General features: G+C 37.4%; 1 protein-coding gene across 1 annotated transcript in view; it reads right to left on the bottom strand.

Annotated features, from left to right (window-relative positions):
* Nucleotides 1–24,805, bottom strand: part of ARHGAP15 (Rho GTPase activating protein 15) — a 697,775-nt gene that overhangs the window by 57,098 nt on the left and 615,872 nt on the right. Inside the window, exon 13 of the mRNA XM_066345184.1 lies at nucleotides 6,923–7,028. Within this exon, the coding sequence (XP_066201281.1) occupies nucleotides 6,923–7,028 (106 nt within the window). The remainder of the gene's footprint in view (nucleotides 1–6,922; nucleotides 7,029–24,805) is intronic.

Here is a 24,805-nt window from a genome sequence, read left to right as displayed (position 1 = left end):
GCACACATGAGCAGAAGGGAGGGACAGAGACATTAAAAAGTTTTCTTAATGTTGTACAGTTTCTAAGGGCTGAGGTTGGGATATGAGCTCATGTCTTCTGATTCCAAACCCCTGGTTCTTTCCATTAGGTAAAAGGCCAAGATTCATAGTGGGGAAGGGTGCAGCAACTTAGAAAACATACCTCTTATAAGAAAAATAGCCCCTGCAGGGCGGGCCACAACTAACAATAGAGAAGACAGTGATGGATGGGGCAGTAGCCTTTTTATGTTTTGTTTTTTTTCCTATTATTCAGTGGTTAATGTTACCATTCAAATGTTAAATCAAAAGATCAAAAGTAATAATTTCACTTTGGTCTTAAAAAGCCTTATCTCCCAAAGCCTTCCTCCAGAACAAGGATCCACCACTGGAAGGATCATTGAACCTTAGTCCCCAGCTTGCAAACCTTATAAATCCTGTGCCAAGATGTCTCCCAAGTAGATGACATTTTAATGATTACCACAGGGAGTTGGGAACTATTGCTTCATCCTCACGATCAGAGTAATTAATTTTCTTAACTACCAGGCCAAATTCTGCCATGGGAGTCCAGTTGAGAAATTTCAGACCCATAGGAAGTACATTAGCTCTTCGAAGTGATTAGGGTGCCATTTCAAATACACAAGCAAAGGAGCTATTAGGCTTCTGGCTTATTTCAAACAACTTGCAGCCCCTGTCCCTCAGGGAGGAAAAAAAAAAAAAGGAAAAGAAAATAACAATTTGCACAGGTTCCTCATTTTCCAGTAAAAATACCCACGGCCTGCAAGTCGGTGGATATCAGGTATTGTGGTTGGGGGCGAGACCAAAGTGCACAGAAAAAGGGCGGAGTGCCGAGGACAGCACAGGAACACGCAGGCTGCTCCAGAGCACAGCGGGCTGAGCACTCGGAGGTGGCGGGGGCGGAGGGCTCGGCCTGCGCTGCTCTCCGTGATCAGAGGGAAGGGCAAGGGCTACTGGGCTTTCCGGTCTATTCTTTAGCCATGTCTCATTTTCCTTCCCGCCCCCCAAATATCAGAGAACGCACTGTGCCATTTGAAAAGCAGGGTGGAAGACTTATTTTCTCACCATTGTTTCCTCATACAACCCTTGTATTCCTAGATCATCATCATTTGAGTTGCCTTGGACATACTTTTGTGGAATATTTTATTTAACATCCATGAAGACCACAGAGAAGCTTTAAATATCAGTTTACTCTCACAAACTAGCCACAGCCCACCAGTTTCGCCTTTCAGCAAGGCATCCGACTGGCATGCTTCCATGAGATTTGTCTAGTCAGCCGTATCAATTTTTCACCCTGGAATTCTATGAACAGCTGGAAGATTTTCTTAGCGTCAATACAAAAGGGAAGACTTTTAGCTCTCCTTTCAACCTATTTTACAAAGCGCAAGTCTCTTATAGGAATGTTTATTTGCATCTAAAATCTGGAGCAAATAGATTCTTCTAAGGCTGATTTTGAAAACCAATGAATGATTTTATTTCACCATAAGTCATCTCTAAATGCCTCCCATTTCTCAGACATACTGACTTTCTTTAACAATGTATACCTATATGGGAGCTGAATGTCACCGCCTTCAAATATCTGAGACTGTTCCTAGGAAATTGCTGTCACAGGCGAGGTTCTGCGTGAGGAGTCCAGGAAGACCTTGTCTTCCACCAACCTCCTGACGCCTGATGAAATGTAAGGAGACTGGACTACTTTCTCAGCAAGCTCCCGCCGTGAAGGTGAAAATAGTTGGATCTGAGAACATGGGACAAGATGTGGATGGAATAGCATTGGGCTGGGTAGTTCACATGGGGACTGGACATGGCATGGGGGTGTCACATGGTTTGTCAAACGGGTGAAAACAGCCACGTTGGGACTGGGGAAACTGGCTAAGTTGACCAGCATAGAAACTATGGTTTTGGGGAAAGATTCTGTGGTGAGATAAAGAATTTTCTGGAAGCCAGAAATTTTGGCAATGCAGCCTCTGTAATACTTCCTATATTTATTTCATTAAAAATAGTTTAATATTTTTCTCACTATAAAATTTGTACATGTTGCCCTGACCAGTTAGCTCAATGGTAAAGTCCCAGGTACAATTCCCGGCCAGGGCACACAGGAGAAGTGCCCATTTGCTTCTCCACCCTTCCCCTCTCCTTCCTCTCTCTCTCTTCCCCTCCCACAGCCAAGGCTCCACTGGAGCAAAGCTGGCTTGGGTGCTGAGGATGGTTCCATGGCCTCCACCTCAGGTGTTAGAATGGCTCCAATTGCAGTGGAGCAATGTCCCAGATGGGCTGAACATCGCCCCCTGGTGGGCATGCTGGGTAGATCCCAGTGGGGCTGCCTCAACCCCCCCCCCCCCTGGTTTATCATTCTCACTTCAGAAAAATACAAAAAAAAAAATTGTACATGTCAACATGTTTCTAAAGCCTATTCTCTTTACCTGTTTTCTTAAGCCCAGTGTCTCCTCCTACACCATTAGTAGAAGAGAAAAAGAAACACATGAGGAAAAGAAGAAACCTCTCATAATTTGACAACTCTAAGAAAGAAATAGTACGGAACATCTAAGCAAATACCTTTACAGTCCTCCAGATGCCCAACTTTTCCACATATTTATGGTCACACTCTCTTTGAGTACATAAAATACTGTATCCCCAAATTACAAAAAACAATTAGCTGCATTTCACTAAAAAATTACATATGAACGGATACAATGTATACCATGTTCTAAGTAACTTTCCTCTTTCTCTGAATACTTCCGTTGTTTCCAGGTTTCCACCAGTGCAAATGTTTTGTTGTGAACAATTGTATCTGCATAAACTGCCCCCTGCTAGGTAGGATAGGGTCCCAGCAATTAAGATGACCACTGAAAAGGTGTAGAGATTTGAAAATTTTTCATTCTTGATATATATTACACATATGGCTTTCCCAAAATGCACGTTGTTGCATCCAATGAGCAGTGTATAGAGGGCTTGATTCGATACATGCCAGGCAAAATGGGATTCATCCTATTTCATTAGTTCTCTATAACCTCATCTTTTTCTTTTCCCTTCACACATTTACTAAATAGAGAAAAGGGTGAACCCTTCTAAACAGTCAGAGGAACTATTTTCACAGTTACCCAGCTTTGAAACCTCAGGCTCATCTCCATGGCTGACTCAATATGGGGGATAGAGCAATAAGAGAAATAAAGACTGAGTGGAATTTTTCTTTGAACAGTCACGAGATCTGTACATTTCTTTGCGTTTGGGGTTCACCACTCCAAGCCATCTACGACTCCCGTGTGGCCTCCTGGACTCACTTCTCATTCTGTTGTGTTCACTCTACACTCTGTTGTCAGGTAACTCTTTCATAAGAACCCAGCACATTACGTAATTGTCTGACAGATAGTTTTGACAGTTCTCTATTTCTTATATAACTCCTCTGCCTAGCTCTCAACCTTCAACTGCTACACATCAGCACATAAACCTTATCTTTCCAGGTCCTCCTTTCTATTAACTTCATCTTCACTACGCCTGCCTGCCTTTCCGAGGAAGCACGCTCATGGAAATTGTACTTGACACTTACATTTTGTGGAGATAGAACCTGCCATTTATGTGACGATTCAGAAGGTACCTCAGGACCTCCCAGTGCTTCCCACTATAATGTCAATTTGTGAAAGTGGCTATTAATAAAAGTTTTTGGTTGGTGGCATTTTGAAATGATAGCTTATTTTGAATTTCTGGTCTCAAGCTACCACAGCAGAAGCATAGAACAGGTCAAGTTCTTAAGGTCAATAAGTTTGATGAAGAATGAGGACTCTGGACTCTGAGACTATTGAACCTTGATAGGCATTGTGTAATCTTATGCTTAATATAATCACAACCTTTTAAATTTCTGGCTCTGTGGCCAGAACTTGTATTCCAACTGTGCTGCATTGAGCTTTCTTGGCTGACAGTGGCTCTGCTTTGAGGTAGCATTTAAGTCAGAGCTCTGCAAACATGGAAGGGTTCTATTCTGCTGGCTGTAGAGTATGTAGGTCAAGTGGAATTTCTGGCACTTCATTACATTCCGTGACCCTCACTAAACAACTTCAAAATATATATATTTGCAACAATTTGGAATAAACACTACATACAAGTGTTGATGGTAGATTTTTCTGAAGAACTACCAAATGCATCAAAATTAAGGAAAACATTCTAATGATTCTTTCAAACATGAATATATTTAAGTTCTCATTAAACAATCTTCTTATTTAGTCTTCTCTGGCTTTGATGACATGCCACGATTGGCTGTTTATCAAAAACTTAGCAAGAAATACTTAACAAGATATAATCACATGCACACACTTGTGCATAATTAAACCCAGTTTATAAATCAGTGCACAGTGGAATATGGCCACACTACTCAAGAAAGGTTGGTGCTAGCAAATAACACTTTTCTCTCTGTCTGTAATGAAAAATATTATAATGTGAATGCTGTGAAGGTAATATAATAATCTGATCTTAAGTCTTAGTTAAAAACTTCTATTTCTATCACTTCTGAGCTGAATAAAAGTTCTAACAAAATCAGGAAATTAACTTAGATATAAAAACACAAGCATTAATTGTCCATACTGGGATTGTGTGGCATGAAGGTGAAGGATTCTCTTCCTTTGAAGGTTATTAATTGGATGGGTTCTTATCTGTGTGTTTTATTTTTTTCAAAGAAGAGTTTAGCTGCTTCTTAGCTTCTTCATTTTATAGCTGCTCTTTTACTTGGAAAAATAAGTAGAATAATTGAGACTGAGTAATTGATATTTCTCAAGATCTACAAAACTAGGTACCGCGTAGCATTAAAGAGTGTATTTTTCTACTTGTTTTATGACTTTGTCCAGTTAAAGTTATTGAGATAAGCACTCCAGTATTTACTTGTAACTTTAAACCCCTTTCATGGTGTGACTGGATCCTATGGGAAAAGAATTAACATCTGAGGCATGCTTGCCTTGGGCCAAGCATTTTATATGCATTATCTCATTTAATTCTCATAACCACAAGCTACGGTTAATATTATTTAATCTATTTTATGTGCCTGAGATAATAATGAGAGTAAAGTATGGAACACGGATTTGACTCTAGAGCTATTTTTTTAAAAGCCCAAGACCCTTTCATTAAACCACACTGCATTTGCCACTGAGGCCAGTGTGTGGAGGTGACAAGAAGGGACATTCTAACAACAAGGGGTCTTCTGAACTTTGACACAGGCTCCCCTAGGGGAGCTAAAGAAGAGAGAAACTATTATGATGAATTAGATTAGAATAACATTACCTAATGCAGCGAATAGTTAAGTGAATTATGAGCTATCCACATCATGGAAAACTATGTCATCATTAGGAAGGATCACATAAGTCCGGTGAATGAAATCGAAAGCTGTCTGTAAGTTGCAAAGTAGTTGTGAAACAATGTATGCTGTATGGTATACTTTAACACAATAAATAACCATACACATGCTTGCATGTACTTAGAAACAGGTCTGGAAGGACATATACAAAAATGTTACTTAACTTTCTTCTGCTCATTATTAGGTTAAGAGTGACAAGTAGGCAAATTTCACTTTTTTATCAAAATATTCACCACTGTTTAAATTTTGTGTGTGTGTGTGTGTGCAATTACATATATTACATTTACAAATAAAATTCATGTAATGAACTATGTAGTTGAATAATTGTAGAAATGACCCAACCCAATGAATGGTGCTTAAGGAGATTTAATCTCACAAAAGCAAAGTTGCCCAATAAATTTTAAACTCTCTCAGGCTTTAGCATTATCATATGCATTTGAGGAAAGCTAAAACCTCACCACTTGAATTGAGCTCTGCCTTATCTGAGGAAGGCATTAACAAGAGGTCAACTGAGTAACAGGCATTTCAAATTCATGCCCCAAATGGACTTCTCCAGTCTGCAATTCCTACTCACCCTGCTCCTCCTCCAGCCTTCCCTGTCTCTGCAGCCCTACCTATCCCCATTTGCGAAGCCCAAACCCTCAGAGGAACCCTGGATTTCTCTATTCTCTTCCCCTCTGCATCCCAACCGGGAAAATCCAACCTGACCCACTTTCACAATATCTCTCTGAGGGCTCCATTCAAGTCACCGTTATTTTTTCCTGGACTACTAGGCCTGCCTCCTAGTAGGTTCCCTGCTTTCGCTTTTGTAATCCATTCACCCCATGGCAGCAGTGTGATCTTCTACACTCTCGCAGTGTAGCACTCTTTGTGGTTCTTCACTGTCCTCACAATGGAACGCACATGTGTTATTGTGGCCGTGAGAGCCTATATGATCTTTCATCCACTGAACATTTGGGGTTCCAGTTCCTACTCCCCTCCTCCAGCTGTTTAGGCTCTGACCATCCTGGCCTGCTCTTCAAGTACATCAAGCTCTTTCAGTCCTCTAGGTTTTTATACTTTTCTTTTCTCCTTAGAATACTCTTCTCTTAGCTGTTTACAGGGACAGTACCTTATTAATTTGAGTCAAATATTTACAGATAAGAAAATCAAACTTCAGAGAGTTTAAGTACCTTATTTGTGGTCCTCGCATGAGTTACAGGGCAGTGCTGGGTTTTGAACTTACGTCTGAAACATCTCATGCTCTTCCCATTATACTATACAACAGAGTAAAGAAGGCCCACCCCAGGATTCTGACTACAGTCCCAACAATCAATCAGTGAACACCTGTTTGTTGAAAAGGCCAAGAAAAAATAAATTCATTGAACAGTTTCTTTTGTAGCTTCTCCTTCCTATCCTTAGTATGTTCTCCAACTTCTGCAGGAAGACTTATATCAGCGAGAGAGGAAAATATGAGATAGATGTATTTGGAAACTCGTGTCTTAGAGATCTGAAATTAATTATTGTTCATTCAGGAAATGAGTATATGATAACACAACCTTTACAACTTACTTAGTTAAATGTCCAAAGAGGACTTTCATGGTGTCACGATTTGGTGGAGGGAGTTTTTGTACAAGAGACTTCGTAGTTTCAATTCTTGCATTGTTGTCTTGCTTTTCTGAAAAAATAAAGTAAAAACAAAGGTTAGGAAAAAAAAGATTTCATAGGCACATGAGGAAAATTTCTTAGGAGAGATGTGACTAAGATTTAGAGGTTTAAAGTAATCCTCAGCAGCCAAAAGGAATAGGTATACTCAGCATTATCAGGAAGTTTCTTCATTTTGACTCTGAATTAGAACATGACCATTTAAAGGCAGCACCAATGTGCTTTGTGTGGCCATGAGACAAAGTTTGGGTGCTGAGACTTTAAGTTAAAGTGTTATGTGGGACTTCTGGGGATGTCATGTATAACGTCATGTATAGGGTACTGATTTAACTTTTCAGCCTTTTACTTCTGCTCTTCAGAATAGAGATAGAGCCTGACCAGGCAGTGGTGCAGTGGATAGAGTGTTGGATTAGGATGCGGAGGACCCAGGTTCAAGACCCTGAGGTCGCCGGCTTGAGCGCGGGCTCATTGGGTTTGAGCAAGGCTCACCAGCTTGAACCCAAGGTTGTTGGCTCAAGCAAGGGGTCACTTGGTCTGCTGTAGCCCCCTGGTCAAGACACATATGAGAAATCAATCAATGAACAACTAAGGAAATGCAACGAAGAATTGATGTTTCTCATCTCTTTCCCTTCCTGTCTGTCTGTCCCTATCTGCCCTCTCTCTGACTCTCTGTCTCTGCCATAAAAAAAGAATAGAGATAGAACAATTATAACATAAGGTGACATTAAAAGTGAGATGAAGCCTGACCAGGTGGTGGCACAGTAGATAGAGTGTTGGATCAGGACATAGAAGACCCAGGTTCGAAACTCCGAGGTCGCTGGTTTGAGTGTGGGCTCATCTGGTTTTAGCATAGCTCACCAGCTTGAACCCAAGGTCATTGGCTTGAGCAAGGGGTCACTTGGTCTGTTGTAACCCCCAATTGCTGTAGCAATCAACGAACAGCCAAGATGCCGCAACGAAGAATTGATGCTTCTCCATTCTTTCCCTTCCTGTCTGTCCCTATCTGTCCCTCTCTCTGTCTCTGTCTCTGTCTCTATCACAAAACAAAAACAAAAACAAACAAAAAAAAGAAACTGAGGTCAAGCAGAGTGAAACTCACAGCGAGAGGAAGCTTCCTTAAATGTGTGGAGCAGTCACACCAGTCCTGTAATGCCTATCTCTGAGTTCAACATAAGAAAATAAGCCTCTGTGTACTGAAGTTTTTATGAATGGTTTTCTGATACTAAAGCCAAGCAGTTGCTAATATGATGTGCTTCCTAAAGCCCAATTCATAATCACCTGTTGTTAGGTAGATGAACTTAAAGTAAGAAGGCTTTGGTTCAGAAGCTGGCAGGTTTTTAAAAATACACTGTTGCAAAAAACCCACTATAAAAAGAAATTATAGAAAAACTATCCTGCAGAAGATGGTATTTGGCTAAAGTGGGATGGGGCAGTCTTTCTAATAGAAACTGTGCTTGGAAGCTTTTGTTCTTGCTCCTAAAACCACAAAGGCTTATAAATAATACCTCCCACAGTCACAGCTTTCAAAATTGCAGTTATTCTTAGAAGAGTTCCAACATAATATGGATCGGACAACTGCCAATGGAAGAGACAGGAGGTGGGGGGTTAGAAGAAGAGCCAGTTGCAACATCATAGTAGACAGCAGACTTAATCTTTCTGCCAAAAGGGTAGAAAACCCCCTTGCAGCTTAATGATGCTAAGACAATGTGATGCTTCATAAGACCAGTTGGAGCTTATGGGATACCAGAAACTCAGGAAAAGATCCAGAAAGTCCGTAAAGGTGAGAGTGAAATTGGTACAGTGTGCCCAAGACAGAGCTCTTACGGATACTTGGATACTTGGATACCTTGTGTGTAGCCATATGAAGCTAATGCTACACACCAATGATTGTATGCAGAGATATATAGCACATGCTAGTAATAGAATTTACCTGAAGATCTGGTGAACTGTTTGCTTCAGGTATTAAAGATGATAATAGAAGAGGAAGTAGCAGCAGTCCATACATCTATCATGATAGTCCTGAATAAAGTATGCCTTACTGTTTTTTTTTAATTTTTTAAAGATTTTATTTATTCATTATAGAGAGGAGAGAGGAGAGAGGAGAGAGAGAGAGAGAGAGAGAGAGAGAGAGAGAGAGAGAAGGGGGAGGAGCAGGAAGTATTAACTCTCATATATACCTTGACCAGGCAAGCCCAGGGCTTTGAACTGGCGACCTCAGCATTTCCAGGTTGACGCTTTATCCACTGCACCACCACAGATCAGGCCTGTTTTTTTTTTCTTAATTAGTAGAAGTGAGAAGTAGGAAGAAGAAGAGAGAAGACTAATTTTACTGAAGTTTCTACTTTTACTGAAATATCATGCCATAGTAGTGATCAAGTCAATGTCAAGCTCTCCAAAAAAGTGATCAATTGGCATTGAGGACTACAGAAGTCACAGCCATAAAAATTAAGCTGAACAGATGATAATTCGAGAGTGGTCCAAATGGACCAGCAAACCTCAGTTTTAGAGAACATACGGTCAAGAGTGAGTTTCAGAATGGTTGGGGGTTATGTAATTGGAAATACATAAATTTGCAAAGTCATTGCCATAGTTCTTAGGCAACAATAAAACTTTATTAAGTTTGTTTAACCAACTGGTGAAATAATTATAAATTTCCATAGACAGAGTCAGTTCTTCTGTGCTCCATAGAACTTAGGACATTCTATTTATATGCAGTCCACATAACAGTGGAGCCTTTGATAGCTCAGTTGGTAGAGCATAGTGCTATAGAGGATGAGATTCCACATGATATTGCTATGGCTGGAAACAACCCAAGTGCTCATTAATAGATGAGTGGAAAAAGAAGCTGTGGTATAGGTACACAATGGAATATTACTCTGCCATAAAAAAGAACAAGATCCTACCATATGTGACAGCATGAATGAACCGAGAAGCTATTATACTAAGTGAAATAAGTTAGTCAGAGAAAAACAAATACCATATGATTTCACTTATATTTGGAATTTAAAGAATATAAACAAACAAAACAGAGACAGATTCATAGATACAGAGAACAGACTGATGGTTGCCAGACTGGGGAGGGGTGAAGTAAAAAAGTGAAGGAATTGAGATGTACAGAGTGGTATGTAGTTACAGAATAGTCATGGGGTATAAAGTATAACATAGAGAAAATACAGCCAGTAATATTGTAATAACTCCATATGGCACCAGTTGAAAATATAGGGAGGCCAGTTTGTAAAGTATATGATTACTTAACCCAGTGGTTCTCAAAGTGTGTGAGGATTTCCAGGTGTGTCCTATGGTATTCCAGAGGAATATGTGACTGTTGGGGACCAAAAAACCAACATGGTTTTTGGAGTTTAGATTTTGGGGGGACAGAGGTGTGGGGAATTGGCTGTAAGCTGACAGTCTGCCCAACCCCCCACCTCACTTGTCTGATTAGGTTGCAAAAGGCTGTTAAGCTGTGGTGCTGGATTGTTTACACTAACCCCCATGTTCCCCGGAAAGACTGGAGGCAAGTTTCTTCTATCCTTTGTTTGGTGTAAAGTTAAGATGATATGTATGGACGGGGTTCTCTGCACTTGGTAAAATTCTTGGGTTGCCTTGGAAATGTGATCAGAGACCACTGATTTGCTAATGGCCTCACTTTGCCCTATAAATAAAGCAAGATGCTGTTTTTGGTGTACTTTGTTTTTGCCAGCAGCAATCACAGGGCCCTCCTAACCCCATATTTTCTTAATTCCATGTATTTTCTTAATTCCGCACCATTCCTACTTGGGACCTGGAGTTACTAGCTGCGCTGGTTTGTGGCATGTGCCCAGATATAAAAATACATATAGTTACCCTATTATACCATTTCATTATGGAAATACCACTCTTTTTGTTAACACATCAATATTATAGTTATTATTAACACATTATTATATTATTTTTAGATAAATATACCCAAATAAAATGAATATATTTCTCAAAAAGAAGCATGATATTGAAGAATCCGATTCTGGAAGTGAGCAAAAGTTAAGAGTAAATAAAATAGGACTTGAAGGCTGACAGGCAGAATTTAATTATTAGCATTTTCCATCACTTAACACTGAACAATACGACTGGATTAGAAACCCTTTCATGGAAGCTTCAAGTGATTTTGGTTTAACATTAACAGAAGAAGAACTGGCTGCTATATCCACTGATTGTGCATTGATGATTAAACATAAGGAATTGTCTCTTGAAGCCTTTTGGATTTCTTTAATATAAGAATATGTGGCAATATCTAAAAAAACTTTGAACATTTTACTATGATTTTCAACATCCTATTTATGTGAATTAGGATTTTCTACCCTCAACACAATTAAAGAGTAAAAAAAGAGGAATTCTTCAATGTACTGACGAGGAAATGAGAGTTTGCCTTTCAAATATATGCTCAAACATTGAAGAAATCGCTAGGACACATCAGGCTCATGTTTCTCATAAACACAAGAATGAAAAAACTTAACACATTTGTGCCAGGACCTGCCGAATTTACTAAATTTTATTAAGAATGTATCTATATATCAGGTGACCCTAGAATCTATGTAAACACAATTAATTAAATTTTTAATCTGTCTTTTTTTTGAATTCTAAAAAGCATAACAAAAAAGTAACATAAAAATGTTTTTAATGTCAGAATAAATGTAATTTTGTCGTATTTATTTCATTTAATTACCATAAAAGCACATAGACTTTATATATTTTTCTTTAATATTTGACTTAATTATTATACCATATTTCTCAGAAATTTGTATATAGTGAGCCTACAATTATTTGTAGGATTTTAAATGAGCCCTGACTTCAGAAAGTTTGAGAACCACTGACTTAACCACTATGCTGTACATCTAAAACTAATACAAATTAATACTGAATGTAAACTGTAATTAAAAATATTTAAAATAAATTTTAAAATATTGCCACGGCTTGAATGCCTATTCATTTCTCCCATTCAACAGGGGCTTTTCCAGCCACACTTGCAGGCAGTGGGTGAAATGAGTGAAGAAAGAACAAATGAAAGACAGGAACATGGGTTGGAATAGACAGACCTTGGTTTGAATTCTGTATCACTTTTTATTAGCTGTGTGGTCTTGGACAAGTTTCTTATTTTCTCTGAATAATAATGTAAAAGGCCAGTTTTATAGCTTAAACAAGATAGTACGTAATGTACCTAGCACAATAACTAGTGAAAAGAAAGTACTTTAAAAATGTACTTTCCACTTCCTCCCCTCACCTTTTCTGAGGCCCATGCTGGGTCTGGCTTATTTTTCATTTTCAGCAGTAATCATACTATCCGGTTGCAGTGAGCATTCAAAATGTAGGTGTTAATACTTGAACTGAGTTGGTGCCAGTGATGACATGCACTTGCTATCGCATTCTGATGTTTCACAACACTACTTTCTGAAAGGCTGAGAGGCTGACAATCTGATTGGCGAGTGGTTCAGTTACATACAAGAATCCTGATAAAGTATATAGTGGTTCCCATATCTGCCTATAAGAAACATCTTACATGAAGTGTATTTTATAGAAGTATATCTTTGTTCTTTATCAACATTCACTCACACTTGAAGAATTGGATAATTGATTTGTGGGGAACACACGTGTGTGGCTAAGTTACACATACATGGAGGGGGACTGGGCAATGACTGGAGAAGGCTGAAATACTAACAAGGAGGAACAATTTATTTCTTCTTACAATATAATCAGAACAAAATCTTTGAAAAGATTATAGGAAAGCAGCGGTGTCCCATTCAAATCAATACCCCGCCCACTTTTCTTCAGCTTGTAAAATCAGGAAATAACACAAACACTTCTAAGTGGAGGAACATCTAAAAATAAGATTAGAAACATTAAAATCAAAATGACACCTTTTCAGATCTGGTTTATTGATGTGTCATATTAGGAATTGGAATCACATACACAATATAGGAGTGGTTAATGAGCTAAGATTCATACACAGCTTACTAAAAACATGTCAACTGTCTTCAATTGATTCAGTGAGCATGTGAAAGACAGCATTTTCTATTAATATTTCTCCTTTAGCATATGGTTTCTAATTATTAGGAAGTATTGAGAGACTTGAGGCAACTTTAAAATATTTCTGCTTTTTTTTACTCTGTGACTAAAGTGGAAAACAAGGAACTTTTTTTAACATGGAGAATTAGAGAACTTCTTAGGTAAATTGTATACTAAAAGGCTTATATAAAAATCTTTCTAGTCATAATGAACTCCATAGTTCTTTCCCCCTTCACTCATATTTGCTTCTACCTTTATTTCCTATTACTTATTTTTCAATCTACTTTATGCTCATTAATTCCTCCATTTTAGCTCCCCACCCATATACCAAGAGCCTTTCCAAACTCTAAGCTGGGAACTCACAACTGCATACAAAATATTTTTGTAGGACTTCATTTTTGCCACCCACTAGTGAAAAAAAGTATATGTAAAAATATATGCAATGCACATGTAGACAGGAAACTGTTTCTTACTGATTCCTACTTCTCGCCCACCTGGCCCCCTTTTCTCACACTCCCCGAACTCTGTTGGAAACGAGCTTCTTCAGAAACAACTTCAGACTCCTTAGAGAAGTAACGACTTCTACATGATGTGAAATAAATAGCCTTTAACATTATGATAAGGTTGTGGCTTTATAGTTTCCCCCTGATTCATGGTGTTGAGGACATATTTTTAAAAAATATGGTTTATGATGGTTACATTTGCATTTATCTGCATGAAATGTTGCTACTAAACCAAAGATATTTACAACCGAATGCCTTTTTGCAAAGAGATAAGATAAAGTTATACAATAATGGAAAGAGTTCTATGCAGTGCAGAACCCTGGACCTACTGACCCCTGAACACTTCTTTGGCCTTATCACCCATCCATTTATTATTCTTAACTTATTTATAGCCACATGTTGAATCATATTTCAAAATAACTTGTGCTTTGTTATATAGGTCCACCCAGAGGAAGAAAAGACCAAATTCTCCCAGTCACCAATATATCAGGGACACTCTCCATTCCATTTTTCTGTAATTCTTAAAGGACAATTGTGCCCCTTTGTCTTAAGGAGGTCAGCAGTAGCACAGCTGTTCTGCTTCTGAAAGTTCTTCGGGAATGTATAATGCATCCTGTGTGAAAAAACGGTAGTCACTTGTATGTCAGGGCTATATTTGGAAGAAAGCAGTTTAATTTCTATCCGGTTTATACTTTTTGTATCATGACCATTTCAGAATTTAGTTAGAGGCTGACCCTGGCTTATAACAAGAGGCAGTATCTTCAGAGGACATTTTAAGCATATCTTGGAACTGATTACAAATATTTGAGGATATGCCTTTTAATTGATAAAACTTGAGTTGGGTGTTGAGGAATCATCCAAAACATGACAACATTTGCTTGATAAATCCTTTCAAATAAATTACATTTACTTTAGGAAGGGGCATGTCCTGGGCAAATTCAAATCTCACACATAGCTACAAATAGACCCTTACTTCAAACTCATGTTATAAATAAGAGAAGTGGTAAATTGCAGAGGTGTCTAAAAAACTAGGTTAGAATACTTGCTCTGCAATATGATTTGGAGCAAGTTGCTTGAACCCTTGATGTTTTCAGTTCCTTTACTTAAAAATAGCCACCCCAAAACCCAAATAAATGTTTTATAGCATTGTTAGTAGAATTTTTAAAAATTACTTATTTATTCATTTTAGAGAAAGAGAGGAGGGGGAAGAGCAGAAAGCATCAACTCCCATATGTGCCTTGACCAGGCAAGCCCAGGGTTTTGAACCGGTGACCTCAGTGTTCCAGGTTGATGCTTTATCCACTGTGCCACCACAGGTCAGGCCTTGTTAGTAGAATTAATGTTTTAGTACTTATCAATGCACATATAGTAAGTGCTTATTAAATATAAGCCTCCTTAAATTAAAATCTTTCTTTTGAAGCATCTTCTCTATCAGCCCTGATGCACAATTACTCACAGTTCAAGGCTATTTGCAAAACCACATAAAGCCATTATTTTACTCTTCAGTACTCTTTCCTAAAAACAGAAACAGCTCACACTTATGTGACAGTTTTGTAAATATATAGACTACTATCCATTATCAAAGAGTGTTTCATCATAAATCCTAAATAGATAGAAATATCATAAATAGACATGTCATTGTATCATAGACAATGGCCCACAGATTAACCTGGTGTTGGCAAATTTCACTTTTTCAAGATTCCATACCACTCACCCATCTCCAAACCAGAAAAGCCATACGTTACATTTAATTAAAAGGAAGACACATTCTCAATGTCTATGATACCTTATGTTTGAATTTAAGTGTTGAGAATCCATGTCAAAACAGTTCAGCTTGAGTACAGAGTATGTGACTTGCAGGGCAGAAAGATGCAGCAGAAATGGAATCTAATTGATTCCCATGAAACCTTTTTTTTTTCTTTCACCTGAAAATTGAGCTAAGTACCTCGCTGGCAAAATAAGCTTCTCGTGTATCCATAGCCTGCCTTTCCAGACGTCAATACAGAGTCTGACTTCTGAATAATGAAGTCCTTTAAGGAAAAATTTTAAAAATGGAAATAACTCTCTATGGCTAACAAATGTTAGTAACAAAAAATATATACTCTGCCAATTGATTGCCATAGTGTAGGGATTCCGTTATCTGTGAGTAAAGCCCCCACCCCATCCCCACCCCCAAGAAGTTGTTTCTGGCCCTTGTCCTGGAGAAGTTCGTCTGTCCAGAGCATGCTATTAAGAGTCAACCTAAGTGCAACCTCTATTTCTTACCACTTCTATTCCTACTCTCTGGCAATAAACAGTTCAAAACTTATTAAAAAGAAAATAAATTTATTTCTCAAATCATTGTACAAGTATTAACCATATAGATGTATAGATGGTTAAAGAAAACAAATATGTTAAGACTTGTGGGCAATCGGTGGCAGACACAAACAAAATTGGTTCCTCACTTGTGTCATTTTATAATCCAGAGGGGCAGATAAAATACAGAACGCATCATAAGAGATGTTTAAATTTAAGACCTATCATAATACAAGCATCCATGGACTTTATATCTTCCTTCTGACTGAAAGGATTCTCTAAGATGATCCTTACATACTAAAGCATGAAGTGTTGACCCATGATACCAAAACCAAATAAAAAAATAACTGAGAAACTCAATGAACACTAAATCGATGAACATAAAACTTCATTTATTCACTTTCTGAAGGCCTTCAAATTCTTATTTGTACCTTTTTAACTTTGCTTTTTCATCTGTGTTATTCCAGGACTTGGAGCGCACTGACCTCACACTAAGGGCAAGTATTCAAGTTTTAGGCTCTCAGGAACTTTTCAGTTTTCATAAATGGTATATTGCTTTGGTGCAATCAATTTTAGGGTGATAAGATTTCTTAAAACTCACTAACCCCAAACTGTCTCTTAGACCCAACTTTCTCAATTTTGCAGCAGTGTTTCCTCTTTGTCAAAACTAAAGAGTAAGGCCATGGCTGACACCCCAGAAGCGATTGTCAGAGGAAAAGGCAGGGCTGTAATTTCCTCCATAGAATTTCTTGTTTTCAAAGTCACCTTGCAGGTGCCCCGGTGGCCAAGTACATTTCTGTAACTTATGAAGGATACTGATTCATCCTTCGGCCATAAACTGTGCTGAGAAAATAAAGCTCACTGGTTTATTTCTCTGAAATTTAGTTCTCCTGTGAGAATTTCATGAAACCATATTCATATATACCTAGTTTTACAGGCTTCTTTTTTTAGACAAGGCTTACTATTTTGAGTCACTTGACATCTTTCTACTCATAAACCAGTAATTCTATTCCAATACTCACGTAGCACTTTCTATGAAGCATTATCTTTGTACATTTCTGTAAAAGAGGAAACCTACAAATTCTTTTCTAAATATGAAGTCTTTAATATGTGTCTTTTTCCTTTAGTAGAGAAATTAATTTTATAGGGAATTAAAAAAAATCTCACTCGAAAACAGCTAGGATCTGTCCCACAATGAAGACAAATGCTAACTAATAAATAACTCCCCGTGTCATCTGGGATATAAGTATTTTTCTAAAGGAAGCACATTAAACTTTACCCATAACTATTCATGTTGAACTTAGAGCCTCTGACGGGGCGATCACAGTTAGTACGCTGAACTGTTTTTCTGTCCAGTTCCTTTGACAAGGCCACACAACAACATTGAGAGCAGGGAGAATTACTAGAGCAAACCTCAAAATCCTTTAAAAACTGAGGAATAAAATAATTTTATGATTCAGCTTTTTTGTTTTTATTTATTTTTTAATTGCAAGACTATTGTAAAAGAAGAAAAACAGGCAACATGTGGCAACTTTAGTCAGCATTTCTGAGCCGGGAATGATAAACACCTCTGCTTGGCTCTGGCATTTATCAGCACTGAGATATTATTACCGCACAGAGTCACAGCATGGTCACTGTTATCATCGGAAAAAGAGCCAGCTAATCTTAATGGTTTGTAAAGCCGTTACCTGCACTGGTCTGACATTTATCATGATCATTTTACCACATGGGTCCTACATAGCAAAGGTCTTTTATCTCGAAGGGACATCACTATGAATTATTATTTGCAGCTAGGTAGAAAATTGTATGTTGTAGATACCTTTTCTCATTATAAATCACATATCACATTTCACCATTTCCCCCAGAAATCTGCTGAGCCCAGGGTTTTGGCCACTGTCTGCTTTCCTCTCTCTTTCTTTTTCTTTATAGTTTCTTGTAAATATTAGCCACTTTTTCATTAACATCCTTAATATAATTTTTGAAGAACGAGGTACCTGGTAGGCAAACGACGGACATACTTCCATTATAGTTATGGAACTTTGCTCCACGTCCTGGAAAGGGGCTGCACAGTGGTTTAGAAATTGAAGCATAAACCATCTACTTTTTTTTTTTTTTAATGCTTATTTTCTCTTCTGTCTTGGTGGCCAGGATTTTCTCTGTTCTTGACCTTGTCAATAGAATATTTACCAGTATATCAGACAAAATTTCTGTTTGATTTGAAATACTCAAAACACGTATGCCATTTCTTGCCTGAAATCTGCATTTTGGAAAAAGGTTCTCATGAGGAGTAAACTATGGTTTTATTTTGTTATGTTGTGAGCTTTCTCAGATTCTGTTTTTGTTAGTTACAATGGAGTAGAAGGTTCTGCCAACAAATTTGTTTAAAAAATTGCTTAGGTTCTATTCCTGTCTACATCCCTACATCCTAATGACATACATTAATATATAGTATAGAAGAAATAAGGATATTAAAAGGTATGATGTTTTAGAAGCATGGGACCAAGTCAGTAAAGTGAAATGCATTAATTTGACAATGGGAAGTTACAATGAAAAGCCCAAGTTGTTTACTATTGGGAATAAATGAACAAATATTCTCTTTTAAAAAGATTGAGACAACTAATCTTCTGAAAGAGATATTTATATATTTTCTTCTTTCTCAAGTGTTCCATTAGGAATAAACAAGCCCCAAATTCTGTACTTTTATAATGAAGAGGGAGGAGACTTCTTTGCCATTCTTGCATTTAAGAAGAAATGTGCAAGAAGAATGTGACAATTTAAGCAAATCAAGATTGTTTCAAATGGATCACAAGCGGGACTTTGTGGGCTATTTTATACCAGTGTATGAAGCAGGCAGTAAATTTGAAAGGAGGATGTTCTCAATGGTCTAGTTCTGATGTGTTTTCCCATTTCTTTGTGTGTTTAAAAGAGGTTTGGATGTGGTGTTTAATATTGCTTTGACTCTTTTGCAAATGAGTTCTAGAGAAATATTGGAACATGAAGGAAAGCTGATGGGCTATAATGCTGACAGCAGCTGGGGGGACATGAATGAAGACAGCAGATCCCAAACCTGGGTTTAGCAAAATAAACACCTATCATTCCATTAAAAATACTTTACTATTTTTAAATGTTTCTGGGCATCAACAGCAGACCACTCTGCCCTTGAAGCAGCCATTATTTTTTTCAGATACTCCATTATCTGGGGGGAGACGGAATAAATACTTTAACCCGATATGCAGTATTTTGCAGTGATGTGTGTTAGTTTGCCTACCTTGTTATATTTGATTCCCCATTAATTCTTTTTGTATTTATAAATTTTCTTCAAAGGAAACAGTTTCTGTTTCAGAGAACTGTCAGACATACTTTCATAAATTTGGGGGGAAAAGGTGGTGGTGGGGGGAGTAATTTGTGAAATTAATATACTTTTATTGCTCAGAAGGAGCTGCACACACCTTTGTGGGGTCACCTAAAATTTTATTGGAAAGAGATGGGCTCATATTCCAACACACTGCCTTACCAATCAAATGAAAGGCTATGCTGATTTAAAACAAACAACAAATGAATCCCTTTATTCTTTTTTAATTCAGAATGACTTTTTTGTTTTAGTTTAACATCATCCTGCCATTATGGCCCCCAAAATACTGTCACCTGGGAGCTTTTTACAATAATTAGTATGGGGCTTTGCTGCTTGAATTTTTGTCCTTTTCTAAGGGAACTGGGTGAATTGTTGAGTGCTAATGAAAAGCCGGAGACCTCTAGCAGTGGTTGGAGCCAGGCAGAGCGGGGACGGACGCTTTACACTTCCCACTGTGCTGCAGTGCACGCCTCCCCACTGTTATGTTTGCTATATAGTTTTGACGTCTGTGGAAAACTTCTCGACAAGACCAAATTATGTTATGACCTCTTGTTTCTCTAACCCCACTCCACCCCACAATTTAGCAGATTCCTGTTGCCCCTGACTATTACAGGAGACTCCTTCTCATCTTTGTGGCCATCTTAGCACTCAGTTCTTGCCATGAGAGCCCATCTGCTTTGTAGCCATGTCTACAAGATCACACCGGTCGGTCTAGCTAGAAGTTTCGGGAGGATTTAACACACATTTTGCTCTGCTTATGGCACCTAATAACAGATATCTTCCTCTTTACCATATCTGAATTTCACCGTAGATAATGTTAAAGCACCAGATGTAATCATCCAGTATCAACAATCCTAGTTTAAAATGTAAATATACTTGGTGAAATGCACTGTGCTTGTAAAGAAATCTATTGAAAAACCTCAAATTATCAGTGTAAACTAAATAACATGTTCTAAGATGAAAACAACCAATTTGTAATTTGAGTTGATTTATTCTTTGTTCTTTTCTTAAAAATGAGTATCTTCTCTTAAAAATGAATATCGGTCCATTTTATTGTAAACTGATGAATTCACGGAGTGTGATGTACAGTGAAGTTTTTAAATGAATATTCATACAACTCTTTCGAATCATTAACATGACTTAAGACAATGAAGATGCAACTCATTCCCATTTCGATAATGGGGGGAAAGTAGAATTAATAGCATAAACAGCACTTGGAAAAGTTTAACTTTAATGTATCAAACTCCAGGTGCCAGAGTTTAAAGAAAATAACCAATAATAGCCATTTTTTACATATTTGATGGGACTGATTATGCAATGTGCAACTCTAAATGGCTTATAGCACATTGTAGCATGGTTCCATCCCATTGGCTACAGTAGGGTGCAGGCAGATGGATGACAGTGACAGGGAGAGAAGTGCTTTTGCTTAGCCGTGCGTTAAGATGCCATCCAGAAGCTCTGTGCACTGCAGACACTTCATTAGGATGCCAGGATAATGGTAAACTACCACTCAGAGTGACACCCCATTTCCTGCTTACTGAGCGCTCCAACCTCGGCAGATGTCAACAATCTCACAGTGCTACAGAGCAGACCTAACTTTTCAGCCACTTTGACTCCAATTTTTTCCTCCTAACAGTGCCATACATTATGTGCAATATGTAATGGCAAACACCTCACTGAAAACAAAATCTGCCCAATTCGTTATGACTAGAGTGCTTAATTTTTTTTTCTTTTAAAAAATGAGGGACACTGAGCTGGGTAACAGATTATGTCCATTCCCAATTCTAATCTCAACATTTCTTGCTATGATTTCCATTAGCTAATCAGTTCAAAGTATTAATTGTGTGGTGAAATCTGACTAATAGTAGTTAAACTCTGATCATGGGGGATGTGACTGTTTCTTTTCATTAATGTCCATTCCAAAGGTAAGAGATCGTGGAATTCTTTTATTATAGGATTTTAAGCTTTGTTTTGGTATGGTTCTTAGCTGTCTGCCAAGAAAAGGCCGACTTGAGCATCTGGATGATATTTCCTCTGCTAATATATAACTTCGGGCCATTTGCACACCTCCTTCCCAGAAATCAAGCCAATAGAAACTTTTTTTTCTATAGTGTAAAGCACAAAATTCTTTTTTATAAAGAATCAAGGTGTAGTTTAGATAATGAGAAAATAAAATCCCAAAACGGAAAAATATTTTGTATGTATCATGATGATACATTTATTTGCATTTTGTGATTCTAAGCATCTTCGTAGAAGCTCAAAGACCTTGTAAATGGCAGGACTAAAAATAAGTATCCTCCTTTCAGGTCTGTTACCATTTCCAGGTAAAGATGCAAATGTAAAGAAGTCATAAGCAGAGGTCACACTCCAAGGAGATTTTGAATGCAAACTTTCAATGTGATGTCCTCTAAAAAAAAAAGGTGATGCAAATCTTGACTTTTGGTTTCAAATAGCATCTGGTTGGCAACACCTAAACCATCTCTTGGAATGTGTCAATAAATATACTTGAAGACAAAGAAAATAGACTAGAATTCTTAAAATAAATGGGACTGGCAGTCAACGTGATGACAAAAAGTTAAGAGTAATTTCCTTCAAGACAGATTGAATTTAATTGAAAAATGCCAATGGTGGGACCATCTGTGTTATTGAACTACTGAACCAGAAATCCTGCCCTTCTGAAAGTGGATACAAATATCCTTATCTTTCTATGCCAACCTGAAACACTGTGCAGCACTATCCTACACAGCTGATGTTTTTGAGTAGTGTGAATGCTTTCCTCCTTTTCTTTCTCACCAGTTCTTTCCCCATGTAACTGTAGATAAAGACTTCTTCTTCACCTGCAATAATTAAGAGATAGCAGATTGGGAGTGGAAAACATATGTAAACACAGGAGGGGTGGAGACTGGCAAATTCTAATAGGAATATGGTTTTGGAATTCTAATGTTTTATGAATTTCATCTTTTAGAATGCCAGTGAGTTAAGAAATATGGCAGGAGAAAATTCAATGACAATAAGGCCATAAGAGAATAAATATACTAGAGAAGAATTAATATAATATAAGAGCTGTGATTACCAATTTGTCATCTGAGCATTGCTCCAAAACAAGAATTAAACTAAACTGAAGCAGAGAGTAAGGCAATATGCATGGAATGGATACATTTCCACCTTTTGGGATGAGTAAACAACAGAATTTTCAACAATGCAATATCTATGAAAAAAATCATTTTGGAGAAGTGAACAATGCTCAGAAGTACAGTACAGAACTCTTACAATGATCACCAGCCAATTAGAAAACACTTAAGCATCCTCAATAGAATTTGAAACATCCAGGTCTAATGAAAAGAATTAACAAACTGTAAGTAGAGAACAGGGTAAGATGAAAAGATATTAGGATAAGATGATAAGGAGATAGATGGTGAGGGAAGACAGTGTGAAAACTAAAAGTGTTAAACAAAGTTAAATTTTGCATAAGAAGCCAAATTGTCATTGCGAAAAAAAAATTAAGTCAGGTATATGGATGAAAAACGAGAGAAGCTTCACCAGAATGTAGATACACACAAAGAAAGTTAGCGAGAAGACATGCTGGAAGTCAAATGATTGAGAGATTATCTATAGTTATACTCTTGAGAAAATAAGAACATTTTAAAAATGTATAATGGTCTGGGTATGCAACATAATTGAATGACAAGATAACCTGGACATGTTTTCTTTGAATATATGTACCCTGATTTATTGATGTCACCCCATTAAAATTAATAAAAAATTATTTATAAAAAATGTATAATGATCAAGGACAAAATTAAAGGTAATTTCTGTGACTGAAAAAAACTCTCTCAATATTAAAAATAATAATTAGGTTCTAAGAAAACCTCATTGAGTAGATAAACTGTTTTAATCTGACAAAATTTTAGAATAATAAAGATCAGGCACTATTTTACAAATATTCAAACAAAAATAAAATTAATAAATGGATTTCCTGGGACTTATCTTTCTAAATTCTAAGGTAAAACAAAACAATATTTACTGTTGATGTGGTGGGATTCTGGCATTCTTAACTTATTGTGGGATATTTAAATTATCTTTTGCATGTTAAACCAATGGAGAGAAATTCTCATTTATTCAAAGATTTACAGTAACACTGCTTTCTTGCAAAGTTTACTTGAAGGCTTATATAAGATTACCAAGTGATGAACTGAAATTTGTAACTTAAGAATAGAGACAGCCCTGGCTGGTTGGCTCATTGGTAGAGCGTTGGCTCGGCGTGTGGAAGTCCCAGGTTTGATTCCTGGCCAGGGTACACAGGAGAAGCGCCCATCTGCTTCTCCATCCTTCCCCCTCTCCTTCCCCTCTGTCCTCCCCCCACCCCCACAAGGCTCCATTGGAGCAAAGTTGGCTCGGGGGCTGAAGGATAGCTCCATGGCCTCAGCCTCAGGCACTGGAATGGCTCTGGCTGCAACAGAGCAATACCTCAGATGGGCAGAGCATCGCCCCCTGGTGGGCATGCCGGGTGGATCCTGATTGGACACATACAGGAGTCTATCTGCCCCCACCCCCACATTTCCTACTTCTGAAAAATAAAAAAATAAAGAAAGAATACAGACATTGTAAACAAAACCAAGTATCTTCTTTACTTATTTAGACCCCAAACTCCAAAGCTCCTATTCGATTATCTCAGGCTTTCATTCCATTCTCAGTACCAGGAAATGGTTTTCTTGTAGTGCTTCTTACAATTCAGGTGAAAGCTCTGGAAACACACGATGACCATTTAAAATGGTGATTGGTACTATTCAGTTCAGGCATTCGGTAGCAAACACCATGATTGGAACATTGCACTGGAGAGTTACTAAATAAGTTTTTCTTTCTCTCTTAAAAAAATCAAAGCTTCGGAGAAGAGTAGAATATTTACTACCATTGATTGCTAAGACTCTTTAGTAAACATGCTTTATTTCTATGATAGTTGTATTTAAAAAATTGAGTTGAAGGCAATTAAAGTCATAAAGACTGAAAAGTCAAGCAATGATAATTAGTATATACAAATTTCTTATGTTATATAAGTTTTAAAATTAAGTAGGCTAAGGAAAGAAAATGTAGCACAAAGATAATGAAATATCCCCAAAATATGGTGATAAAATTCAGAATGATTTTAATTATCTTCTTTTTACTTTCTGCTCAACTTAGCCTTAATAATATTTATTATTTTTGTAATGTGTTAAGAGACAATTTAAAGTAAGTTTGTACCATTGCTTAGATACTATATAATTATAGCTTTGCTAAGAAGTTAATTAAAATGATGCTATAAAACATACCAAAATATTAACCATAATAAGTTATCTTTGAATAATAGGATTATGGTTGACTATTTTCCATTTTTAAAATGCACTTTCCAAATTTTCTGTAATCTTAATAATAAAAATAATTCTCTGTGTTTGGTATAAACTACTTTGAGGTGTTCTATGCACTGTTTTCACAGATGAAGCCATTTCTAGGAAAACGATATACTTGAATTTTCCTCTAGGTACTTTTGTTGCAGTTAATCTTTTATTTAGTGACTATATTTTATAATCAAGAAAGCAAAGTCAGAGTTTGACACTTTCTTCTCTTGGG

This window comes from Saccopteryx leptura, chromosome 7 (assembly GCF_036850995.1).
Source record: "Saccopteryx leptura isolate mSacLep1 chromosome 7, mSacLep1_pri_phased_curated, whole genome shotgun sequence".
Taxonomy (NCBI): domain Eukaryota; kingdom Metazoa; phylum Chordata; class Mammalia; order Chiroptera; family Emballonuridae; genus Saccopteryx; species Saccopteryx leptura.
The sequence above is the reverse complement of the archived record's forward strand: the minus strand, read 5'-3'. Positions and strand labels throughout refer to the sequence as shown.